General features: G+C 58.1%; 1 protein-coding gene across 1 annotated transcript in view; it reads left to right on the plus strand.

Annotated features, from left to right (window-relative positions):
* The window catches only part of CLMP (CXADR like membrane protein), an 86,670-nt gene extending 66,363 nt beyond the window's left edge, over positions 1-20,307 (plus strand). Inside the window, exons 2-7 of the mRNA XM_068169175.1 lie at positions 2,032-2,189; positions 5,047-5,248; positions 6,677-6,844; positions 7,929-8,051; positions 12,634-12,775; positions 19,586-20,307. Of these exons, the coding sequence (XP_068025276.1) occupies positions 2,032-2,189; positions 5,047-5,248; positions 6,677-6,844; positions 7,929-8,051; positions 12,634-12,775; positions 19,586-19,880 (1,088 nt within the window). The 3' untranslated portion in view covers positions 19,881-20,307. The remainder of the gene's footprint in view (positions 1-2,031; positions 2,190-5,046; positions 5,249-6,676; positions 6,845-7,928; positions 8,052-12,633; positions 12,776-19,585) is intronic.
* Positions 20,308-20,547: the final 240 nt, after the last annotated feature.

The raw sequence follows: 20,547 nt of genomic DNA on the forward strand, positions 1-20,547 counted from the left end.
GGTGATTGGGAACAGTCAGCATGGCTTTGCCAAGGGCAAATCCTGCCTGACCAACCTGGTGGCCTTCTATGAGCCCGTGACAAAATTAATAGATGAGGGGAGAGCAACTGATGTCGTTTACCTGGACCTGAGCAAAGCCTTCGACACTGTCCCACACCACATCCTGGTCTCCAGGCTGGTGACACATGGGTTTGATGGGTGACCACTAGATGGATAAGGAACTGGCTTGATGGCCGCACCCAAAGAGTGGCTGTCAATGGCTCCATGTCCCAGTGGAGGCCAGTGACAAGTGGAGTCCCTCAGGGATCAGTCCTGGGACCTATCTTATTCAACATCTTTGTGGGGGACATGGACAGTGGCATTGAGTGCACCCTCAGCAAGTTTGCTGATGACACCAAGCTGTGTGGTGCAGCAGACACGCTGGAGGGAAGGGAGGCCATCCAGAGGGACCTTGACAGGCTGCAGAGCTGGGCACAAGCCAACCTCATGAAGTTCAATAAGAGCAAGTGCAGGGTCCTGCATCTGGGTCGAGGCAATCCCAGGCACAAATACAGGCTGGGCAGTGACTGGCTGGAGGATAGCCCTGAGGAGAGAGACTTGGGGGTGCTGGTGGACAAAAAGCTCAACATGAGCTCTCAGTGTGCACTTGCAGCCCGCAAAGCCAATCAGATCCTGGGCTGCAGCAGGAGAAGTGTGGCTAGCAGGTCAAGGGAGGTGATCCTCCCCCTCTACTCAGCCCTGGTGAGACCCCACCTGGAGTACTGTGTCCAGTTCTGGAGCCCCTATTACAAGAGGGATGTGGAGGTGCTGGAACGTGTCCAGAGAAGGGCCACGAGGATGATCAGAGGGCTGGAGCTGCTCTGCTATGAGGACAGACTGAAGGAGTTGGGGCTGTTCAGTCTGCAGAAGAGAAGGCTCCGAGGTGACCTAATTGTCGCCTTCCAGTATCTGAAGGGGGCCTACAGGAAGGCAGGGGAAGGACTTCTCAGGATATCAGGTAGTGATAGGACTAGGGGGAATGGAATGAAGCTGGAGGTGGGGAGATTCAGGCTGGATGTGAGGAGGAGGTTCTTCACCATGAGAGTGGTGAAACCCTGGAATGGGTTGTCCAGGGAGGTGGTCGAGGCCCCGTCCCTGGGGGTGTTTAAGAGCAGGCTGGATGAGGCTCTGTCCAGCCTGATCTAGTGTGGGGTGTCCCTGCCCATGGCAGGGGGGTTGGAACTAGATGATCCTTGTGGTCCCTTCCAACCCTGAATGAAACTATGAAACTATGAAACTATGAAACATCCCCCGGTGGTGGGGAACCACAGAATGGTGGAGGGGTGGAAGGGACCTCCAGAGATCATCAGGTCCAACCTCCCTGCCAAACACCCAGGGCAGGTCACACAGAACACATCCAGACAGGGCTGGGAAGGCTCCAGGGAAGGAGACTCCACAACCTCTCTGGGCAGCCTGCTCCAGGCCTCTGGCAGCCTCCCAGGGCAGAAGTTCCTCCTCCTGCTGAGCTGCAACCTCCTGGGCTGCACTTTCCATCCCTTGCTCCTTGGCCTAGCCCAGGGTGCAGCTGAGCAGAGCCTGGCCCTGTCCCCTCCTTAATCACAGGAGGTTAGGGGTTGAAAGGGACCTCCAGAGATCATCCTGTCCAAGCCTCTGCCAATCCCTGACCACTCTGGCAGCAAAGAAATTGTTCCTCATCTCCAACCTAACCAATTTCAGGCCAGTTCCTCTCCTTCTATCACCTGAGACTAGGGAGCAGAGCCCAAGCCCCACCTGGCTCCAGCCTCCTTGCAGGGAGCTGCAGAGAGCAAGGAGGTCTCCCTCAGCCTCCTCTCCTCCAGCCTCACCACCCCCAGCTCCCTCAGCTGCTCCTCCCCAGCCCTCTTCCCCAGACCCTCCCCTGGTTACTTTCCAGCCCCTCAGTGTCCTGCTGGGAGTGAGGATGGAGTCCTGGCAAACCTAAAGCAGCAGCCCTTGTCAGTGCAGAGCTGTGTCCTTCCCTCTGGCCTCTGACCACCAGGCTTTGTCTTTCAGCCTCCTGCTGTGTTTGGCTGTGCCTGGCCCAGACTGAGTTTAAGAGAGTGGCTGAAGACAACGTGACCCTGCCCTGCCACCACCGCCTGGGGCTGCTGGAGCAAGGCAGCCTGGACATTGAGTGGCTGCTGCACATCTCTGAAACAGTCCAGAAGGCGGTAGGTGCAGCCCAGAGGAGGGGGGAAAGGCAGCTCCCTGCTGGGGGGCTGGCAGCAGCAGCAGCCTGGGGTCTGCCCTGCTGGGGGGCTTCGAGAGGTGGTCCCTCTGGAAAAGCCAGCTGATGGATTTAGAGAGAGCTGGAAGGGATGAAAAGACCTATTACAAGAGGGATGTGGAGGGGCTGGAGCATGTCCAGAGCAGGGCCAGGAGGATGAGCAGAGGGCTGGAGCTGCTCTGCTGTGAGGACAGACTGAAGGAGTTGGGGCTGTTCAGTCTGCAGAAGAGAAGGCTCCCAGGTGACCTCATTGTGGCCTTCCAGGATCTGCAGGGGGCTCCAGGAAGGCTGGGGAGGGACTGCTCAGGATCTCAGGCAGTGCTAGGACTAGGGGGAATGGAATGAAGCTGGAGGTGGGGAGATTGAGGCTGGAGGGGAGGAGGAAGTTCTTCCCCATGAGAGTGGTGAAGCCCTGGAATGGGTTGTGCAGGGAGGTGGTTGAGGCCCCAGCCCTGGAGGTGTTTGCAGCCAGGCTGGCTGAGGCTGTGGCCAGGCTGATCTAGTGTGGGGTGTCCCTGCCCATGGCAGAGGGGTTGGGACTGGCTGATCCTTGTGGTCCCTTCCAACCCTGAATGATACTGTGATACTATGACCTGAGGGGGTTGGGAGGGACCTCCACCCAGCCCAACCCCCCCTGCCAAGGGAGGGTCACCCAGGGCAGGGCACACAGGAACACATCCAGCCAGGGCTGGGAAGGCTCCAGGGAAGGAGACTCCACAACCTCTCTGGGCAGCCTGCTCCAGGCCTCTGGGAGCCTCCCAGGGCAGAAGTTCCTCCTCCTGCTGAGCTGCAACCTCCTGGGCTGCACTTTCCATCCCTTGCCCCTTGTGCTGTCACTCACTGACCTGTGCTTCATGGAACCACAGAATGGGAGGGGTTGGAAGGGACCTCTGGAGATCACTGAGTCCAATCCCCCTGCTAGAGCAGGGCCACCCAGGGCAGGTCACACAGGAACACATCCAGGTGGGGGTTGGAAACTCTCCTGACATGGAGACCCCACAACCTCTCTGGGCAGCCTGCTGCAGGGCTCAGCACCCTCACAGTGAAGAGGTTTTTGCTCCTGTTGAGGTGGAACTGCCTGGGTTCCAGTGTGTGTCCATGGCACAGGACAGCCCTGCAAAGATCCTGGCCCCTTCTTGGCACTCACCCTTCAGATACTTAGGAACCCCCCCCAGCAAAGCAGCTTCTCCTCCTGCTGAGGAGCTTCCAGGCAAGATCATGGAACAGTCATCCTGAGTGCAATCACACAGCACTTACAGCATGGCCAAGGGCTCAGGCCCAGCCAGCATGGAGTTAGGAAGGGCAGCTCCTGCCTGACCAACCTGAGCTCCTTCCATGCCCAGGTGACTGCCTGCTGGATGTGGGGCAGGCTGTGGATGAGCTCTGCCTGGACCTCAGCAAGGCCTTTGCCACCATCCCCCACAGCAAACCCCTGGCCAAGCTGTCAGCCCCTGGCTGGGACAGCAGCTCTCTGAGCTGGGTTAGGAACTGGCTGGAGGCTGAGCCCAGAGAGTGGTGGTGAATGGTGCCACAGCCAGCTGGCAGCCAGGCACCAGTGCTGTGCCCCAGGGAGCAGTGCTGGGCCCTGTGCTCTTTAACATCTTCATTGATGATCTGGAGGAGGGCATTGAGTCCATCAGCAGTGAATGTGCAGCTGACACCAAGCTGGGGGCAGGAGTTGATCTGCTGCAGGGCAGAGAGGCTCTGCAGAGGGACCTGGCCAGGCTGCACAGATGGGCAGAGGCCAAGGGCAGGAGATTGAACACATCCAAGTGCCAGGGGCTGCACTTTGGCCACAGCAACCCCAGGCAGTGCTACAGGCTGGGGGCAGAGTGGCTGAGAGCAGCCAGGCAGAGAGGGACCTGGGGGTGCTGGTGGATGGTAGGCTGAACATGAGCCTGCAGTGTGCCCAGGCAGCCAGGAGGGCCAAGGGCATCCTGGCCTGCATCAGGCAGAGTGTGGCCAGCAGGAGCAGGGAGGTCATTCTGCCCCTGGACACTGCACTGCTGAGGCCACACCTCGAGTCCTGTGTCCAGTTCTGGGCTCCTCAGTTTAGGAAGGAGGTTGAGCTGCTGGAAGGTGTCCAGAGAAGGGCAAGGAGGCTGGGGAGGGGTCTGGAGCACAGCCCTGTGAGGAGAGGCTGAGGGAGCTGGGGTTGCTTAGCCTGGAGAAGAGGAGGCTCAGGGGAGACCTTCTTGCTCTCTGCAACTGCCTGAAGGGAGGTTGGAGCCAGGTGGGGGTTGGGCTCTTCTCCCAGGCAAGCAGCATCAGAACAAGAGGACACAGTCTCAGGCTGTGCCAGGGGAGGTTTAGGTTGGATGTTAGGAAGAAGTTCTACACAGAGAGAGTGATTGCCCAGTGGGATGTGCTGCCTGGGGAGGTGGTGGAGTCCCTGTCCCTGGAGGTGTTCAGAAGGAGACTTGCTGGGGTGCTTGGTGCCATGGGTTAGCTGTTTGGGTGGGTTGGATTGGTTGATGGGTTGGATGTGATGATCTTGAAGGTCTCTTCCAACCTGGTTTGGTTTATTCTAAATAAAGGTTTATTCCATCTCCTGCTGTGTGTGAGCACAAAGCTCCCCCTGGGGCTGACCCTGGATGTTCTGGGCTGACCCTGGCTGTTCTCTGCTCCCCAGGACACCACTGCAAAGATCCTGGCCCCTTCTTGACACTCACCCTTCAGATACTTAGGAACCCCCCCCCAGCAAAGCAGCTTCTCCCCTCCTGCTGGGGTGCTTCCATCTCCTGCTGTGTGTGAGCACAAAGCTCCCCCGGGGCTGACCCTGGCTGTTCTCTGCTCCCCAGGTGATCACCTACTCGGGGGGCCGTGTCTATGACGACCTGAATGAGGAGCAGAAAGGCAGAGTGTCCTTCACATCCAACTTCCTGGCTGGAGATGCCTCCCTGCAGATCACCTCCCTGCAGTCCAGCGACGCAGGGAAGTACATCTGTAAGGTCAAGAACGCCGGGCAGTACGAGTGGGCTCGCATCACCCTCAAGGTTGTAGGTGAGCAGCAAAGGAAGCCAAGCAAGCAAGCAAGCAATCCATTCACCCATCACTAGGCTCATGGCCTGCAGGGAGAGTCCCTTCACTGCCTGGAGGGAGATTCCCTTCAGTACCTGGAGGGAGATTCCCTTCACTGCCTGGAGGGAGATTCCCTTCAGAACCTGGAGGGAGATTCCCTTCACTGCCTGGAAGGAGATTCCCTTCACTGCCTGGAAGGAGATTCCCTTCACTGCCAGGAGGGAGATTCCCTTCACTGCCAGGAGGGAGATTCCCTTCAGGACCTGGAGGGAGATTCCCTTCACTGCCAGGAGGGAGATTCCCTTCAGGACCTGGAGGGAGATTCCCTTCACTGCCAGGAGGGAAATTCCCTTCACTGCCAGGAGGGAGATTCCCTTCATTGCCTGGAGGGAGATTCCCTTCACTGCCAGGAGGGAGATTCCCTTCAGTACCTGGAAGGAGATTCCCTTCAGTACCTGGAAGGAGATTCCCTTCAGTGCCTGGAGGGAGATTCCCTTCAGAGCCTGGAGGGAGATTCCCTTCACTGCCTAGAGGGAGATTCCCTTCACTGCCTGGAGGGAGATTCCCTTCAGTGCCTGGAGGGAGATTCCTCCCAGGGGTGTAAGCACAAAGCCCTCTCAGGAGCAGGTTTCTCAGCCCAACTCCAAATCTGCCTTTGCAGCTTTTGGGTTCTTTACTTTGGCCAAGGGCAGGACACAGGAGGAGGCCAAAGGGTTGCTCTGAGGATCACCTTCAAAAACCCCACTCCAGCAGCCCTGTCCAGATTCTCTCCATGACCTCACCAGGCTCATGTTCCACCTTAGCTGCTGGCTTGCCCCCTCCAGATCTCCTTCTGAGGACTCTGAGCTCATGTTGCAGGACCCCAGAGTGATCCAAGTCCGTGGTGCTGCCACTCGGGCTGCTGGGGTTGGCATTTCTCCACCCTGACTCAGTTTCTCAGAGCATTTCTCCACCCTGACTCAGTTTCTCAGAGCACTTCTCCACCCTGACTCAGTTTCTCAGAACATTTCTCCACCCTGACTCAGTTTCTAGGTTCTCCTGTCCACGTCAGGCTGTCAGCCTGTGGCAGGAGTGCTGTGCCCTGCCAGATGCTGAGAGGAGGAGGAAGGAACTGGAGAAGAGGGGGGAGGGGGAGGATGGTCTCTAAATAGCCCCCAGAAGAGGAAGGCAGTGGTGCAATCGCCCAGGGGGCTGCAATGTGGCATTTCTGCCTCTGAGAGCCTCCCAGCTCCACTCTCAGGCTCTGAGCTTGCACAGGGCTGCAGCTGAAGTCCCCTTGGCTGCAATTCCTTCACGCATGCCAGAGCAGGCAGCTCTAGGAAGCTGCTTAAATCCCAAGCCTTTGCCAAGGGAAGGATTTCCAGGGCCAGCCTGCCGCCTCTGTGTGACCTCTCCTCTCTTTGCTTGCAGAAAAACCTTCCAAGCCCAAGTGCTGGCTGGAGGGGGAGCTGCTGGAAGGGAAGGAGCTGTCCCTGCAGTGCCGCTCAGCCTCGGGCACTGCACCTATCTCCTACCGCTGGCAGCGCATCGGCGAGGGCGAGGAGAGAGCAGAACCCCTGCCCCCCACCTCCAGAGTCAGTAAGTCAGCTCTGGGAGTCACAGAGTGGCTTGGGCTGGAAGGGACCTCAAGGCTCAGCCAGCCCCAACCCCCTGCCATGGGCAGGGACACCTCACACCACAGCAGGTTGCTCACAGCCACCTCCAGCCTGGCTGCAAACACCTCCAGGCAGGAGGCTTCCACCACCTCCCTGGGCAGCCTGGGCCAGGCTCTCACCACCCTCCTGGCCAACAACTTCTTCCTCACAGCCAATCTCAAGCTCCCCACTTCTACTTCTGCTCCATCCCCCCCACTCCTATCCCTCCCTCACACCCTCCAAAGTCCCTCCCCAGCTTGCTTGCAGCCCCCTGCAGATCCTGGAAGGCCACCAGAAGGTCTCCTGGGAGCCTTCTCCTCTGCAGCCTGCACAGCCCCAACTCTCTCAGGCTGTCTGCAGAGCAGAGCAGCTCCAGCCCTCTGCTCCTCCTCCTGGCCCTGCTCTGGACACCTTCCAGCCCCTCCAGAGCCTTCCTGGCACAGAGGCTCCAGAGCTGGCCCCAGAGCTGCAGCTGTGGTCTCAGCAGAGTGGAGCAGAGGGGCAGAATCCCCTCCCTGGCCCTGCTGGCCACACTTCTCTTGCTGCAGCCCAGGCTCTGCTTGGCTCTCTGGGCTGCAAGTGCTCCCTGCTGGCTCCTGCTGAGCTTCTCCTCCCCCAGCACCCCCAAGGCCTTTTCTCCAGGGCTGCTCTCCAGCCAGTCCCTGCCCAGCCTCTAGCAGTGCCTGGGATTGCCCTGCCCCAGCTGCAGGACCTTGCCCTTGGTCTTGTTGAACCTCCTGAGGTTGAAAGGCTTTGATTTGGAAACTCTGCTTTTGTGCCTCTGTGTCCTGCTCACTGCTACCACTTCTTAGTCTCTTCACAGAACCACCAAGGTTGGAAGAGACCTCAAAACTCATTGAGTCCAACCTCTCAGCACAGACCTCATGACCATGGCTCCAAGTGCCACATCCAATCCCCTCTTGAGCACCTCAGGGGTGGTGGCTCCCTGGGCAGCACACCCCAATGGCTCACAGCTCTCTCTCAGTGATTAATCCTGGCTTGTTTTCTCTCTTTTTTCCTTCTTTCAGACATTTCTAACCCTGGGCAAGTCCTGCTGAAGAACCTCACCCAGCTGAGCACAGGGCTGTACCAGTGCACTGCCACCAACGAGGCTGGCCAGGAGAGCTGTGTGCTGCAGGTGACAGTGCAGCGTAAGTCCTGCGCCTGGCTGCCCCCTAGCTGCCGCCCCACACCTCCCCCCTCCACCTCCACACTCTCTGCCACACCTCTGCCCCTTCCTACCTGCCCCACCTGAGCCTGTGCTTAGCCACTGCACTCAGGCTTTGCAGAGCAGAGCCCTGGGGAGACCTTTCAGAGGCCTTCCACAGTATCACAGTATCAGTGTCACTAAGGTTGGAAAGGACCTCGAGGATCATTGAGTCCAACTTATCAACACAGACCCCATGACCAGACCATGGCACCAAGTGCCACATCCAATCCCCTCTGGAACACCTCCAGGGATGGGGACTCCACCACCTCCCTGGGCAGCACATCCCAATGGCTAACAACTCTCTTGGTGAAGAACTTCCTCCTCACCTCAAGTCTGAACCTCCCCTGGCACAGCTTGAGACTGTGTCCTCTTGTTCTGCTGCTGGGTGCCTGCCAGAAGAGCCCAACCCCCACCTGGTTCCAACCTCCCTTCAGGGAGTTGCAGAGAGCAAGAAGGTCTCCCCTGAGCCTCCTCTTCTCCAGGCTGAGCAACCCCAGCTCCCTCAGCCTCTCCTCACAGGGCTGTGCTCCAGACCCCTCCCCAGCCTCCTTGCCCTTCTCTGGACACCTTCAAGTGTTTCAATGTCCTTCCTAAACTGAGGAGCCCAGAACTGGACACAGGACCCAAGGTGCAGCCTAACCAAAGCAGAGTACAGGGGCACAATGACCTCCCTGCTCCTGCTGGCCACACTATTTCTAATGCAGGCCAGGATGCCATTGGCCCTCCTGGCCACCTGGGCACACTGCTGGCTCCTGTTCAGGCAGCTGTCAATCAGCACCCCCAGGTCCCTCTCTGCCTGGCTGCTCTCAGCCACTCTGCCCCCAGCCTGTAGCTCTGCATGGGGTTGCTGTGGCCAAAGTGCAGCCCCTGGCACTTGGACTTGTTCAATGCCATCCTGTTGGCCTCTGCCCATCTGTGCAGCCTGGCAAGGTCCCTCTGCAGAGCCTCTCTGCTCTCTAACTGACCAACATCTGCTCCCAGCTTGGTGTCATCTGCAAACTTGCCGATGACTGACTCAATGCCCTCCTCCAGATCATCAATGAAGATGTTAAAGAGCACAGGGCCCAGCACTGCTCCCTGGGGCACACCACTGGTGCCTGGCTGCCAGCTGGCTGTGGCACCATTCACCACCACTCTCTGGGCTCAGCCTCCAGCCAGTTTCTCACCCAGCACAGAGTGTTGTGGTCCAAGCCACCTGAAGGGGCTGCATCCAAAGCAGTGTGGCCAGAGGTCATATGATCAGTATCACAGAATCACTCAGGGTTGGAAGGGACCCCAAGGATCAGCCAGTTCCATGGCCAAAAAGCTTCTCAGCAGCCTTCAGTGTCAGGAGGGATCCATAGAACCTGCTGCCCCCCTCCATAACTCAGCCCATTGAACTCCACCAGAGCGAGGGTGAGGCTCTGCCTGCTCCCTAATTCCTTCTGTAATGATGGAAAACAAACCTGAGTCAGGACTGCAAGGTCCTAAAGCCCCAGCACTGCCTTCCTGGTTGGATAAATGGTTTAGTCTGGAGTAAAAGAGGCTGAAGGGAGAACTCATTGCTCTCTGCAGCTCCCTGAGAGCAGCCTGAAGCCAGCTGGGGGTTGGCCTCTTCTCCCTAGGGTCAGCTGAGAGAAGGAGAGGAAACCATAGTATCATAGAATCAGTCAGGGTTGGAAGGGAGCACAAGGCTCAGCCAGTCCCAACCCCCCTGCCATGGGCAGGGACACCCCACACTAGATCAGCCTGGCCACAGCCTCAGCCAGCCTGGCTGCAAACACCTCCAGGGCTGGGGCCCCAACCACCTCCCTGCACAACCCATTCCAGGGCTTCACCACTCTCATGGGGAAGAACTTCCTCCTCCCCTCCAGCCTCAATCTCCCCACCTCCAGCTTCATTCCATTCCCCCTAGTCCTAGCACTGCCTGAGATCCTGAGCAGTCCCTCCCCAGCCTTCCTGGAGCCCCCTGCAGATCCTGGAAGGCCACAATGAGGTCACCTGGGAGCCTTCTCTTCTCCAGACTGAACAGCCCCAACTCCTTCAGTCTGTCCTCACAGCAGAGCAGCTCCAGCCCTCTGCTCATCCTCCTGGCCCTGCTCTGGACACCTTCCAGCCCCTCCAGATTCCTCTTGCCATAGGGGCTCCAGAACTGGAGGCAGGACTCCAGGTGGGGTCTCCCCAGAGCTGAGCAGAGGGGGAGAATCACTTCCCTTGCCCTGCTGGCCACACTTCTCCTGCTGCAGCCCAGGCTCTGCTTGGCTTTCTGGGCTGCAAGTGCAGACTGAGAGCTCCTGCTGAGCTTCTCCTCCCCCAGCACCCCCAAGGCTCTCTCCTCAGGGCTGCTTTCCAGCCAGTCCCTGCCCAGCCTGCATTTGTGCCTGGGATTGCCTGCACCCAGCTGCAGGACCCTGCCCTTGGTCTTGTTGAACCTCCTGAGGTTGGCTTGTGCCCAGCTCTGCAGCCTGTCCAGGTCCCTCTGGATGGATCCCTTCCCTCCAGCTGTCTGCTGCACCACACAGCTTGGTGCCATCAGCAACCCTGCTGAGGCTGCACTCAGTGCCACTGTCCATGGCACCCACAGAGATGTTGAACAAGCCTGGGCCCAGGACTGATCCCTGAGGGACTCTGCTTGTCCCTGGCCTCCCCTGGGACAGGGAGCCATTGACAGCCACTCTTTGCGTGCAGCCATCAAGTAGTTCTTTATGGAGATGGAGAGAGGGATCCTGCCCCTCTGCTCTGCTCTGGGGAGACCTCACCTGCAGGGCTGGGGCCAGGTATGGAGAGTTCAACACATGATGGGCATGGACTTGATGGAGATTGTCCACAGGAGGCCACCAAGAGGATCAGAGGGCTGAGAACCTCCCCTGTGGGGCCAGGCTGGGAGAGTTGGGGCTGTGCAGCCTGGAGAAGAGAAGGCTGCAGGGAGACCTCAGAGCAGCCTTCCAGTAGCTGAAGGGCTCCAGGAGAGCTGGGGAGGGACTTTGGACAAGGGCTGGGAGTGCCAGGATGGGGAACAATGGCTTTGAGCTGGGAGAGAGGAGACTGAGAGTGGAGATGAGGAAGGAATTGTTGAGAGTGAGGCTGGGGAGACTCTGGCACAGGCTGCCCAGGGAGGCTGTGGCTGTCCCCTGCCTGGAGGTGCTCAAGGCCAGGCTGTGCATGGAGGGTGGAGCTGAGCACCATGCTGAGCACCAGGCTGAGCAGCACAGCTTAGCAGGTCGTTATCTGCTGCTCTCAGGGGAGGAGGTGGAACTGCTCTGCTCAAGGGTTGCTGATTGAGAAGTCTTCAGGGATTCAACAGCTTCTGGAATCTCTTCTGCCCAGCCAGGCCTGAAGGAGCTGGAAGTTGGTCCTGTAGCACTGACAGCCTCATTGCCTCAGGCAGCTGAAGCCCCCAGGCAGCTCTTCTGCCAGCTGAACTGAGCTGGTTTCAAGCCTCCCTTTTGCTTTGCTAAAGCCTCCCTGGGGACAAGCCTTGAGGGAACGATCCCAGCCAAGCCCAGCCTAAGCACTGCCATCCAGCACTAAGTGTCCAGCTAAGGGCCCACTGGCACTGGGAATGCAGAATAGAATTAGCCAGGTTGGAAATGGCCTCAGAGCTCATCCAGTCCAACCTCTCCCCCAGCACCATCTGAGCAACTCAACCATGGCTCCAAGTGCCTCAGCCAGGCTCTTCCTAAACACCTCCAGGCACAGGGACTCCACCACCTCCCTGGGCAGCACATCCCAATGGCCAAACTCTCTTGCTGGGAAGAATTTCTTCCTAACATCCAGCCTGAACCTCCCCTGGCACAGCTTGAGACTGTGTCCTCTTGTTCTGGTGCTGCTTGCCTGGGAGAAGAGCCCAACCCCCACCTGGCTCCAACCTCCCTTCAGGGAGTTGCAGAGAGCAAGAAGGTCTCCCCTGAGCCTCCTCTTCTCCAGGCTAAGCAACCCCAGCTCCCTCAGCCTCTCCTCACAGGGCTGTGCTCCAGACCCCTCCCCAGCCTCCTTGCCCTTCTCTGGACACCTTCAAGTCTCTCAATCTCCTTCTTGACCTCAGGAGCCCAGAGCTGGACACAGGACTCCAGGGGTGGCCTCAGCAGTGCTGAGCACAGGGCACAAGGACTTCCCTGCTCCTGCTGGCCACACTCTGCCTGATGCAGGCCAGGATGCCCTTGGCCTTCTTGGCCCCCTGGGCACACTGCTGGCTCCTGTTCAGCTGCTCTCCACCACTCCCCCCAGCTCCCTCTCTGCCTGGCTGCTCTCAGCCACTCTGCCCCCAGCCTGTAGCACTGCCTGGGGTTGCTGTGGCCAATGTGCAGCACCTGGCACTTGGATGTGTTCAATCTCATGCCCTTGGCCTCTGCCCATCTGCCCAGCCTGTCGAGGTCCCTCTGCAGAGCCTCTCTACCCTCTAGCAGATCAACTCCTGCCCCCAGCTTGGTGCCAGCTGCAGATCTGCTCTGATTCCCCCCCGGAGCTCACAGCTGCAGTGTGGGCTCCAGACCTGACCCCAGGGAGGCTTCCCCAACCCCCAGCCTGTGTTTGCTGCCCCCCAGGTGCCCAAAACGTCAGCATGATCGCTGGAGCAGTCTGTGGGGTGCTGCTTGGCCTCTCCCTCCTCCTCCTGGTGGTGAGGCTGACAATCAGGAGGAAAGAAAAGAAGAGATATGAGGAAGAGGAGGCACCAAATGAAATCAGGTGAGGCCTTGGCTTTCATCTCCCCCTCCCTGCCCCCCTCCCTTCTCTCAGTTTCAGACAGCTTTGCACTGCAGGGCTGAAGGAATCTCAGTGCCTGAGGAGCTTCCTCCAACCACAGAATGCTTTGGGCTGGAGCTGAGCAACCTCAATGCCTGAAGAAGTTCCTAGAACCACAGAATGGTTTGGGATGGATCTGAGCAGCCCTGGGGAGAAGGAGCTGGGAGTGCTGCTGGGCAGCAAGCTCTGCATGGGGCAGCAATGAGCCCTGGGGGCCAGGAAGGCCAAGGGGGTCCTGGGGGGCATTCAGAGTGTGGCCAGCAGAGCCAGGGAGCTTCTCCTCCCCCTCTGCTCTGCCCTGCTGAGACCTCCCCTGCAAGGTTGCATCCAGCTCTGGGCTGCCCAGCTCAGGAGGGACAGGGATCTGCTGCAGAGAGGCCAAGGGAGGGCTGCAAGGCTGCTGAAGGGACTGCAGCACTGCCTGGGGAGGAGAGGCTGAGAGCCCTGGGGCTGTTCAGGCTGCAGAGGAGAAGGCTGAGAGGGATCTGAGCAATGTCTCTCAAGAGCTGAGGGCTGGGGGTCAGGAGGGAGGGGACAGGGCCAGGCTCTGCTCAGCTGCACCCTGGGCTAGGCCAAGGAGCAAGGGATGGAAAGTGCAGCCCAGGAGGTTGCAGCTCAGCAGGAGGAGGAACTTCTGCCCTGGGAGGCTCCCAGAGGCCTGGAGCAGGCTGCCCAGAGAGGTTGTGGAGTCTCCTTCCCTAGAGCCTTCCCAGCCCTGTCTGGATGTGTTCTGTGTGACCTGGGCTGGAATCTGTGCTCCTGCTCTGGCAGGGAGTTGGGCTGAGGGATCTCTGGAGGTTCCTTGAGCAACCTTCATGTCTGAAGAAGCTCTCAGAATCACAGACTGGTTTGGGGGTGGATTTGAGTAACCTCAGAGCCTGGAAAAGTTCCTAGGATCTTAGACTGGTTTGGGTTGGAAGGGACCTTGAGGATCATCATTAAGGTTGGAAACCCCTTCCAAGTTCATCCAGAACAGCCACTGAGCCAGCACTGCCCAGTGCCAGGCATGGAACCATTCAGTGATTCCCAGCATGGAGAGGCTTGGAAGGGACCTGGAAGAACATCCAGCTCCAACCCCCTGCCATGGGCAGGGACATCTCCCACCAGCACAGCTTGCTCAGGGCCTCATCCAGCCTGGCCTTGAGCACCTCCAGGCAGGGGACAGCCACAGCCTCCCTGGGCAGCCTGTGCCAGAGTCTCCCCAGCCTCACCCTCAGCAATTTCTTCCTCATCTCCAGACTCAATCTCCTCTCTCCTAGCCCAAAGCCATTGTCCCTCCTGGCACTCACAGCCCTTGTCCCAAGTCCCTCCTGGCACTCCCAGCCCACAGCCATTGTCCCTCTTGTTCCGGTGCTGGGTGCCTGGGAGAAGAGCCCAACCCCCAGCTGGCTCCAACCTCCCTTCAGGGAGTTGCAGAGAGCAAGAAGGTCTCCCCTGAGCCTCCTCTTCTCCAGGCTAAGCAACCCCAGCTCCCTCAGCCTCTCCTCACAGGGCTGTGCTCCAGACCCCTCCCCAGCCTCCTTGCCCTTCTCTGGACACCTTCAAGTCTCTCAATCTCCTTCTTGACCTCAGGAGCCCAGAGCTGGACACAGGACTCCAGGGGTGGCCTCAGCAGTGCTGAGCACAGGGCACAAGGACTTCCCTGCTCCTGCTGGCCACACTCTGCCTGCTGCAGGCCAGGATGCCCTTGGCCTTCTTGGCCCCCTGGGCACACTGCTGGCTCATGTTCAGGCAGCTGTCAATCAGCACCCCCAGGTCCCTCTCTGCCTGGCTGCTCTCAGCCACTCTGCCCCCAGCCTGTAGCTCTGCCTGGGGTTGCTGTGGCCAAAGTGCAGCCCCTGGCACTTGGACTTGTTCAATGCCATCCTGTTGGCCTCTGCCCATCTGTGCAGTCAGTTGAGGTCCCTCTGCAGAGCCCTTCTGCCCTCTAACTGACCAACATCTGCTCCCAGCTTGGTGTCATCTGCAAACTTGCTGCTGATGGACTCAATGCCCTCCTCCAGATCATCAATGAAGATGTTACAGAGCACAGGGCCCAGCACTGCTCCCTGGGGGATCTCCTGTGCCACCAGGCCCCTCCAGAAGGCAGCCAGCAGCTGGCTGCTCTGATGGGCAGCTTTCCAGCAGGGAGCCAGTCAGAGTTCTCCCCTTCCTTCTGCTCTTTGCTTTCAAGTCCTGGAAGTTGGATTCTTTTTCCAAGTCTTTCTATCCTTACAGCTTCCCAGGTGGCATTGGCTTGGAGAGGAGCCTCTGGGGTCACCCAGTCCAACCCCCCTGCAGGCAGCAGGGACTCCTCCACCTACAGCAGGTTACTCAGGGCCACAGCAAGTCTGATCTTGAATGTCTCCAGGGCTGGGCCCTCAACCACCTCCCTGGGCAACCTCTGCCAGGGTTTCCCCACCCTCCCTGTGCAGAGCTTCCTCCTGATCTCCAACCTAAACCTGCCCTGCTCCAGTCCCAAACCATTGCCTCTCAGCCTGTCACCACAGCCCCTTCTGAACAGTCCCTCCCCAGCTCTCCTGGAGCCCTTCAGGTACTGCAAGGCTGCTCTGAGGTCTCCCTGCAGCCTTCTCTTCTCCACTCTGCCCCAACTCTCCCAGCCTGTCCCCATAGGGAAGGTTCTCAGTCCAGCCTCTGATCATCTTTGTGTCTTCCTCCAGTCCTGCTCCAGCCTCCCTCTGTGCATTCAGCTTCCCTCCCCAGCTCTCCTGGAGCCCCTTCATGTACTGGAAGGTTGCTCTGAGGTCTCCCTGGAGCCTTCTCCAGGCTGAACAGCCCCAACTCTCCCAGCCTGTCTCCATAGCAGAGGCCTAATGGTCATCTGGTCATCTTTGTGGCCTCCTTGGGACTCTCTCCATCAGGTCCATGTCCCTTTTGTGTTGGGGGCTGCAGAGCTGGCCCCAGCCCTGCAGGTGAGGTCTCCCCAGGGCAGAGCAGAGGGGCAGGATCCTCTCTCCAGCTCTGGCCACACTGCTCTGGCTGCAGCCCAGGCTGCCCTTGGCCTCCTGTGCTGCCAGTGCCCAGTGCTGCCTCCTGCCCAGCTGCTCCCCCCCAGCACCCCCAAGGCCTTCTCTTCAGGGCTGCTCTCACTCTCCTCACCCCCAGCCTGGACTGGCACAGAGATTCCTTGAAGATGTGAACCTAAACCCCCTCTCAGCAGGGCATGGAGAACCATTCCCACCATGGTACTCAAAGCCTCCCTGGATTCACACCAGAGACAGTTGGCATTTGAACCTAAACCCTCTCTCATCACAGCCCTCTGATCATCTTCTTGGCCCTCCTCAGGACCCTCTCCAGCAGCTCCAGGTCCTTCCTGCCTTGGGGCTCCATATCTGGCCCCAGCCCTGCAGGTGAGGTCTCCCCAGGGCAGAGCAGAGGGGCAGGATCCTCTCTCCAGCTCTGGCCACACTGCTCTGGCTGCAGCCCAGGCTGCCCTTGGCCTCCTGTGCTGCCAGTGCCCAGTGCTGCCTCCTGCCCAGCTGCTCCCCACCAGTGCCCCACTCGGAGCTTCTAACTCATGACTCTTACCTCTGCTCTCTCTCTCTCCCTGGGCCCAGTTCTTGCCCTTTCACTTCCCACGTTCTTTTTTGAACTGGAAGAACTGGTCCCAGCCAGTCCTGTCCAGGAGATTTGTCACTGTGAGTGAGGATGGCAGAGCAGACAGCTCTGCCTCAGCTGTTGGCTCTGCTGCCACAGGACCTCAGAGTCACACACAGACAGTTGTGTGGATCACACATCCCAAAGCCATCTGACCAGTGGCATCCTGGCCTGCATCAGGCAGCTCTCCCCTCTCAGGCCCCAGCCTGTTCAATATCTTTATTGATGATCTGGAGGAGGGGATTGAGTCCAGCAGCAGCAAATTTGCAGATGGCACCAAGCTGGGGGCAGGAGTTGAGCTGTTAGAGAGCAGAAGGGCTCTGCAGAGGGACCTTGCCAGGCTGCACAGATGGGCAGAGGCCAACAGGATGGCATTGAACAAGTCCAAGTGCCAGGAGCTGCACTTTGGCCACAGCAACCCCAGGCAGTGCTACAGGCTGGGGGCAGAGTGGCTGAGAGCAGCCAGGCAGAGAGGGACCTGGGGGGAGTGGTGGAGAGCAGCTGAACAGGAGCCAGCAGTGTGCCCAGGAGGCCAAGAAGGCCAAGGGCATCCTGGCCTGCAGCAGGCAGAGTGTGGCCAGCAGGAGCAGGGAAGTCCTTGTGCCCTGTGCTCAGCACTGCTGAGGCCACCCCTGGAGTCCTGTGTCCAGCTCTGGGCTCCTGAGGTCAAGAAGGAGATTGAGAGACTTGAAGGTGTGCAGAGAAGGGCAAGGAGGCTGGGGAGGGGTCTGGAGCACAGCTCTGTGAGGAGAGGCTGAGGGAGCTGGGGGTGTTTAGGTCTCCCCTGAGCCTCCTCTCCTCCAGGCTGAGCAGCCCCAGCTCCCTCAGCCTCTCACACCTCCACTGGACTCCCCTCTAGAGCATCCCTGTCCCCCTTGTGCCCTGCTGGTTTGGGGGCTTCCCAAAGCAGCTGCCTCCTGCAGCAGCACTGCAGCCTGGTGAGCTTCAGAGATTTACAGATTTATAGAGTCATTGATTCACAGAGTCACAGATTCATAGAGTCAGACATGCACAGGTTCACAGAGACACAGATTCAACAGGAGCCAGCAGGGAGCACTTGCAGCCCAGAGAGCCAAGCAGAGCCTGGGCTGCAGCAAGAGAAGTGTGGCCAGCAGGGCCAGGGAGGGGATTCTGCCCTCTGCTCCACTCTGCTGAGACCACAGCTGCAGCTCTGGGGCCAGTGCTGGAGCCTCTGTGGCAGGAAGGCTCTGGAGGGGCTGGAAGGTGTCCAGAGCAGGGCCAGGAGGAGGAGCAGAGGGCTGGAGCTGCTCTGCTCTGCAGACAGCCTGAGAGAGTTGGGGTTGTGCAGGCTGGAGAGGAGAAGGCTCCCAGGAGACCTTCTGGTGGCCTTCCAGGATCTGCAGGGGGCTGCAAGCAAGCTGGGGAGGGACTTTGGAGGGTGTGAGGGAGGGATAGGAGTGGGGGGGATGGAGCAGAAGTAGAAGTGGGGAGCTTGAGATTGGCTGTGAGGAAGAAGTTGTTGGCCAGGAGGGTGGTGAGAGCCTGGCCCAGGCTGCCCAGGGAGGTGGTGGAAGCCTCCTGCCTGGAGGTGTTTGCAGCCAGGCTGGAGGTGGCTGTGAGCAGCCTGCTGTGGTGTGAGGTGTCCCTGCCCATGGCAGGGGGTTGGGGCTGGCTGAGCCTTGAGCTCCCTTCCAGCCCTGACAGCTCAGTGATTGATGTTCCTGGGCAGCCTGCTCCAGCTGGAGATCTCCCTGCTGACTGCAGGGGGCTTGGACAAGATGACCTTTGAGGCTCCCTTCCAACCCAGTGCCTTCTGTGACCCTGTAAGTGGCTGCAGGGTCTTGAGCACTCAGTAGATTTGAGCTTCTGAGGCACAGAGGCACAGAGTGGCAGGGCTTGGAAGGGACCTCTGGAGACCATCCAGTCCAACCCCCTGCCAGGGCAGGGTCCCAGATTCCCAGGTTCATTGATTCCCAGATTCCTTGATTCACAGATTCATTGATTCATAGATTGAGTCACAGATTCAGATTCACAGATTCATTGATTAATAGAGTCACAGATTCATTGATTCACAGCTTCATTGATTCATAGATTTATTCTCAGATTCATTGATTGATAGATTGAGTCACAGATTCAGATTCACAGATTCATTGATTCCCAGATTCATTGATTCATTGACTCACAGATTCATTGATTCCCAGATTCATTGATTCATAGATTGATTCCCAGATTAATTGATTCCCAGATTCATTGATTGATAGATTGAGTCACAGATTCATTGATTTCCAGATTCATTGATTGATAAATTGAGTCCAGATTCATTGATTCATAGATTGAGTCCCAGATTCATTGATTTCCAGATTCATTGACTGATAGATTGATTCACAGATTCATTGATTTCCAGATTCATTGATTCATAGATTGATTCCCAGATTCATTGATTGATAGATTGATTCACAGATTCATTGATTTCCAGATTCATTGACTGATAGATTGATTCACAGATTCATTGATTTCCAGATTCATTGATTCATAGATTGAGTCACAGATTCATTGATTGATAGATTGAGTCCCAGATTCATTGATTCATTGATTCCCAGATTCATTGATTGATAGATTGAGTACAGATTCATTGATTCATAGATTGAGTCCCAGATTCATTGATTGATAGAGTCCCAGATTCATTGATTTCCAGATTCATTGATTGATAGATTGATTCACAGATTCATTGATTCCCAGATTCATTGATTGATAGAGTCCCAGATTCATTGATTCCCAGATTCATTGATTGATAGATTGATTCACAGATTCATTGATTTCCAAATTCATTGATTGATAGATTGAGTCACAGATTCATTGATTCCCAGATTCATTGATTCACAGATTGATTCATAGATTCATTGATTGATAGATTGATTCACAGATTCATTGATTTCCAAATTCATTGATTGATAGATTGAGTCACAGATTCATTGATTCCCAGATTCATTGATTGATAGATTGATTCCCAGATTCATTGATTGATAGACTGAGTCCCAGATTCCTTGATTCCCAGGTTCAGAGTCCCAGCTTCCCAGGCTGGAAGGGAGCTCAAGTAGCTCCCAGCCCACCCCCCCAGGCTAAGGCCCCGGCTCACCATCACCCAAAGCCCTTCTGCTCTGCGGTGTCTGAGCCTCTCCTCCTGTCTGCCTGCAGGGAGGACGCCGAGGCCCCCAAGGCTCATCTGGTGAAGCCCAGCTCCTCTTCCTCGGGCTCCAGGAGCTCTCGCTCAGGCTCCTCCTCCACCAGGTCGACAGCCAACAGTGCCTCCCGCAGCCAGCGGACTCTCTCCACCCAGGCGACTCCGCACCTCACCCCTCCGCGCTGCGGCCAGCGGGACAGGGAGGGGAAGGAAGCGGAGCCGAGGAAAGTCGACTGCAGCAGCCTGGTGAAGATGGGAGGCACGCTGGTCATGGTGCCCGCCCAGAGCAGAGCCTTCCAGACGGTGTGAGCAGCCCCCTGCCCCCCGCAGCCCCCTCCCACAGCGGCAGCCGCACGCAGCAGCTCCTCAGCTTCGGGGATCAGCCTCCTGCTGATCACCTGGGGGTCCTTCACCCCACCAGCAGCCCTCCCACTCAGCTCTGCCAGCACTGAGGGCCTGAGACAAGAGACAGTCCCGTTCCAGCACCCCCTTTTGTTAAGCATACATTGGAGAGGGGGAAACAAATGAAACAGGATCCAAACCCCACCTGCTGCAAGCTGGAGCTGGCACAGAGCAGCCCTGAAAAGGTCCTGGCACACAGCAGCCCTGCACAGCTCCTGGCACACAGCAGCCCTGCACAGCTCCTGGCACACAGCAGCCCTGCACAGCTCCTGGCACAGAGCAGCCCTGCACAGGACCTGGCACACAGCAGCCCTGCACAGCTCCTAGCACAGAGCAGCCCTGCACAGCTCCTGGCACACAGCAGCCCTGCACAGCTCCTGGCACAGAGCAGCCCTGCACAGCTCCTGGCACACAGCAGCCCTGCACAGCTCCTGGCACAGAGCAGCCCTGCACAGCTCCTGGCACACAGCAGCCCTGCACAGCTCCTGGCACAGAGCAGCCCTGCACAGCTCCTGGCACACAGCAGCCCTGCACAACTCCTGGCACACAGCAGCCCTGCACAGCTCCTGGCACA

Source organism: Melanerpes formicivorus, unplaced genomic scaffold, assembly GCF_026170545.1.
Source record: "Melanerpes formicivorus ecotype bairdi unplaced genomic scaffold, bMelFor1.0.p_v2 SCAF_167, whole genome shotgun sequence".
NCBI classification, from domain to species: Eukaryota; Metazoa; Chordata; class Aves; order Piciformes; family Picidae; genus Melanerpes; species Melanerpes formicivorus.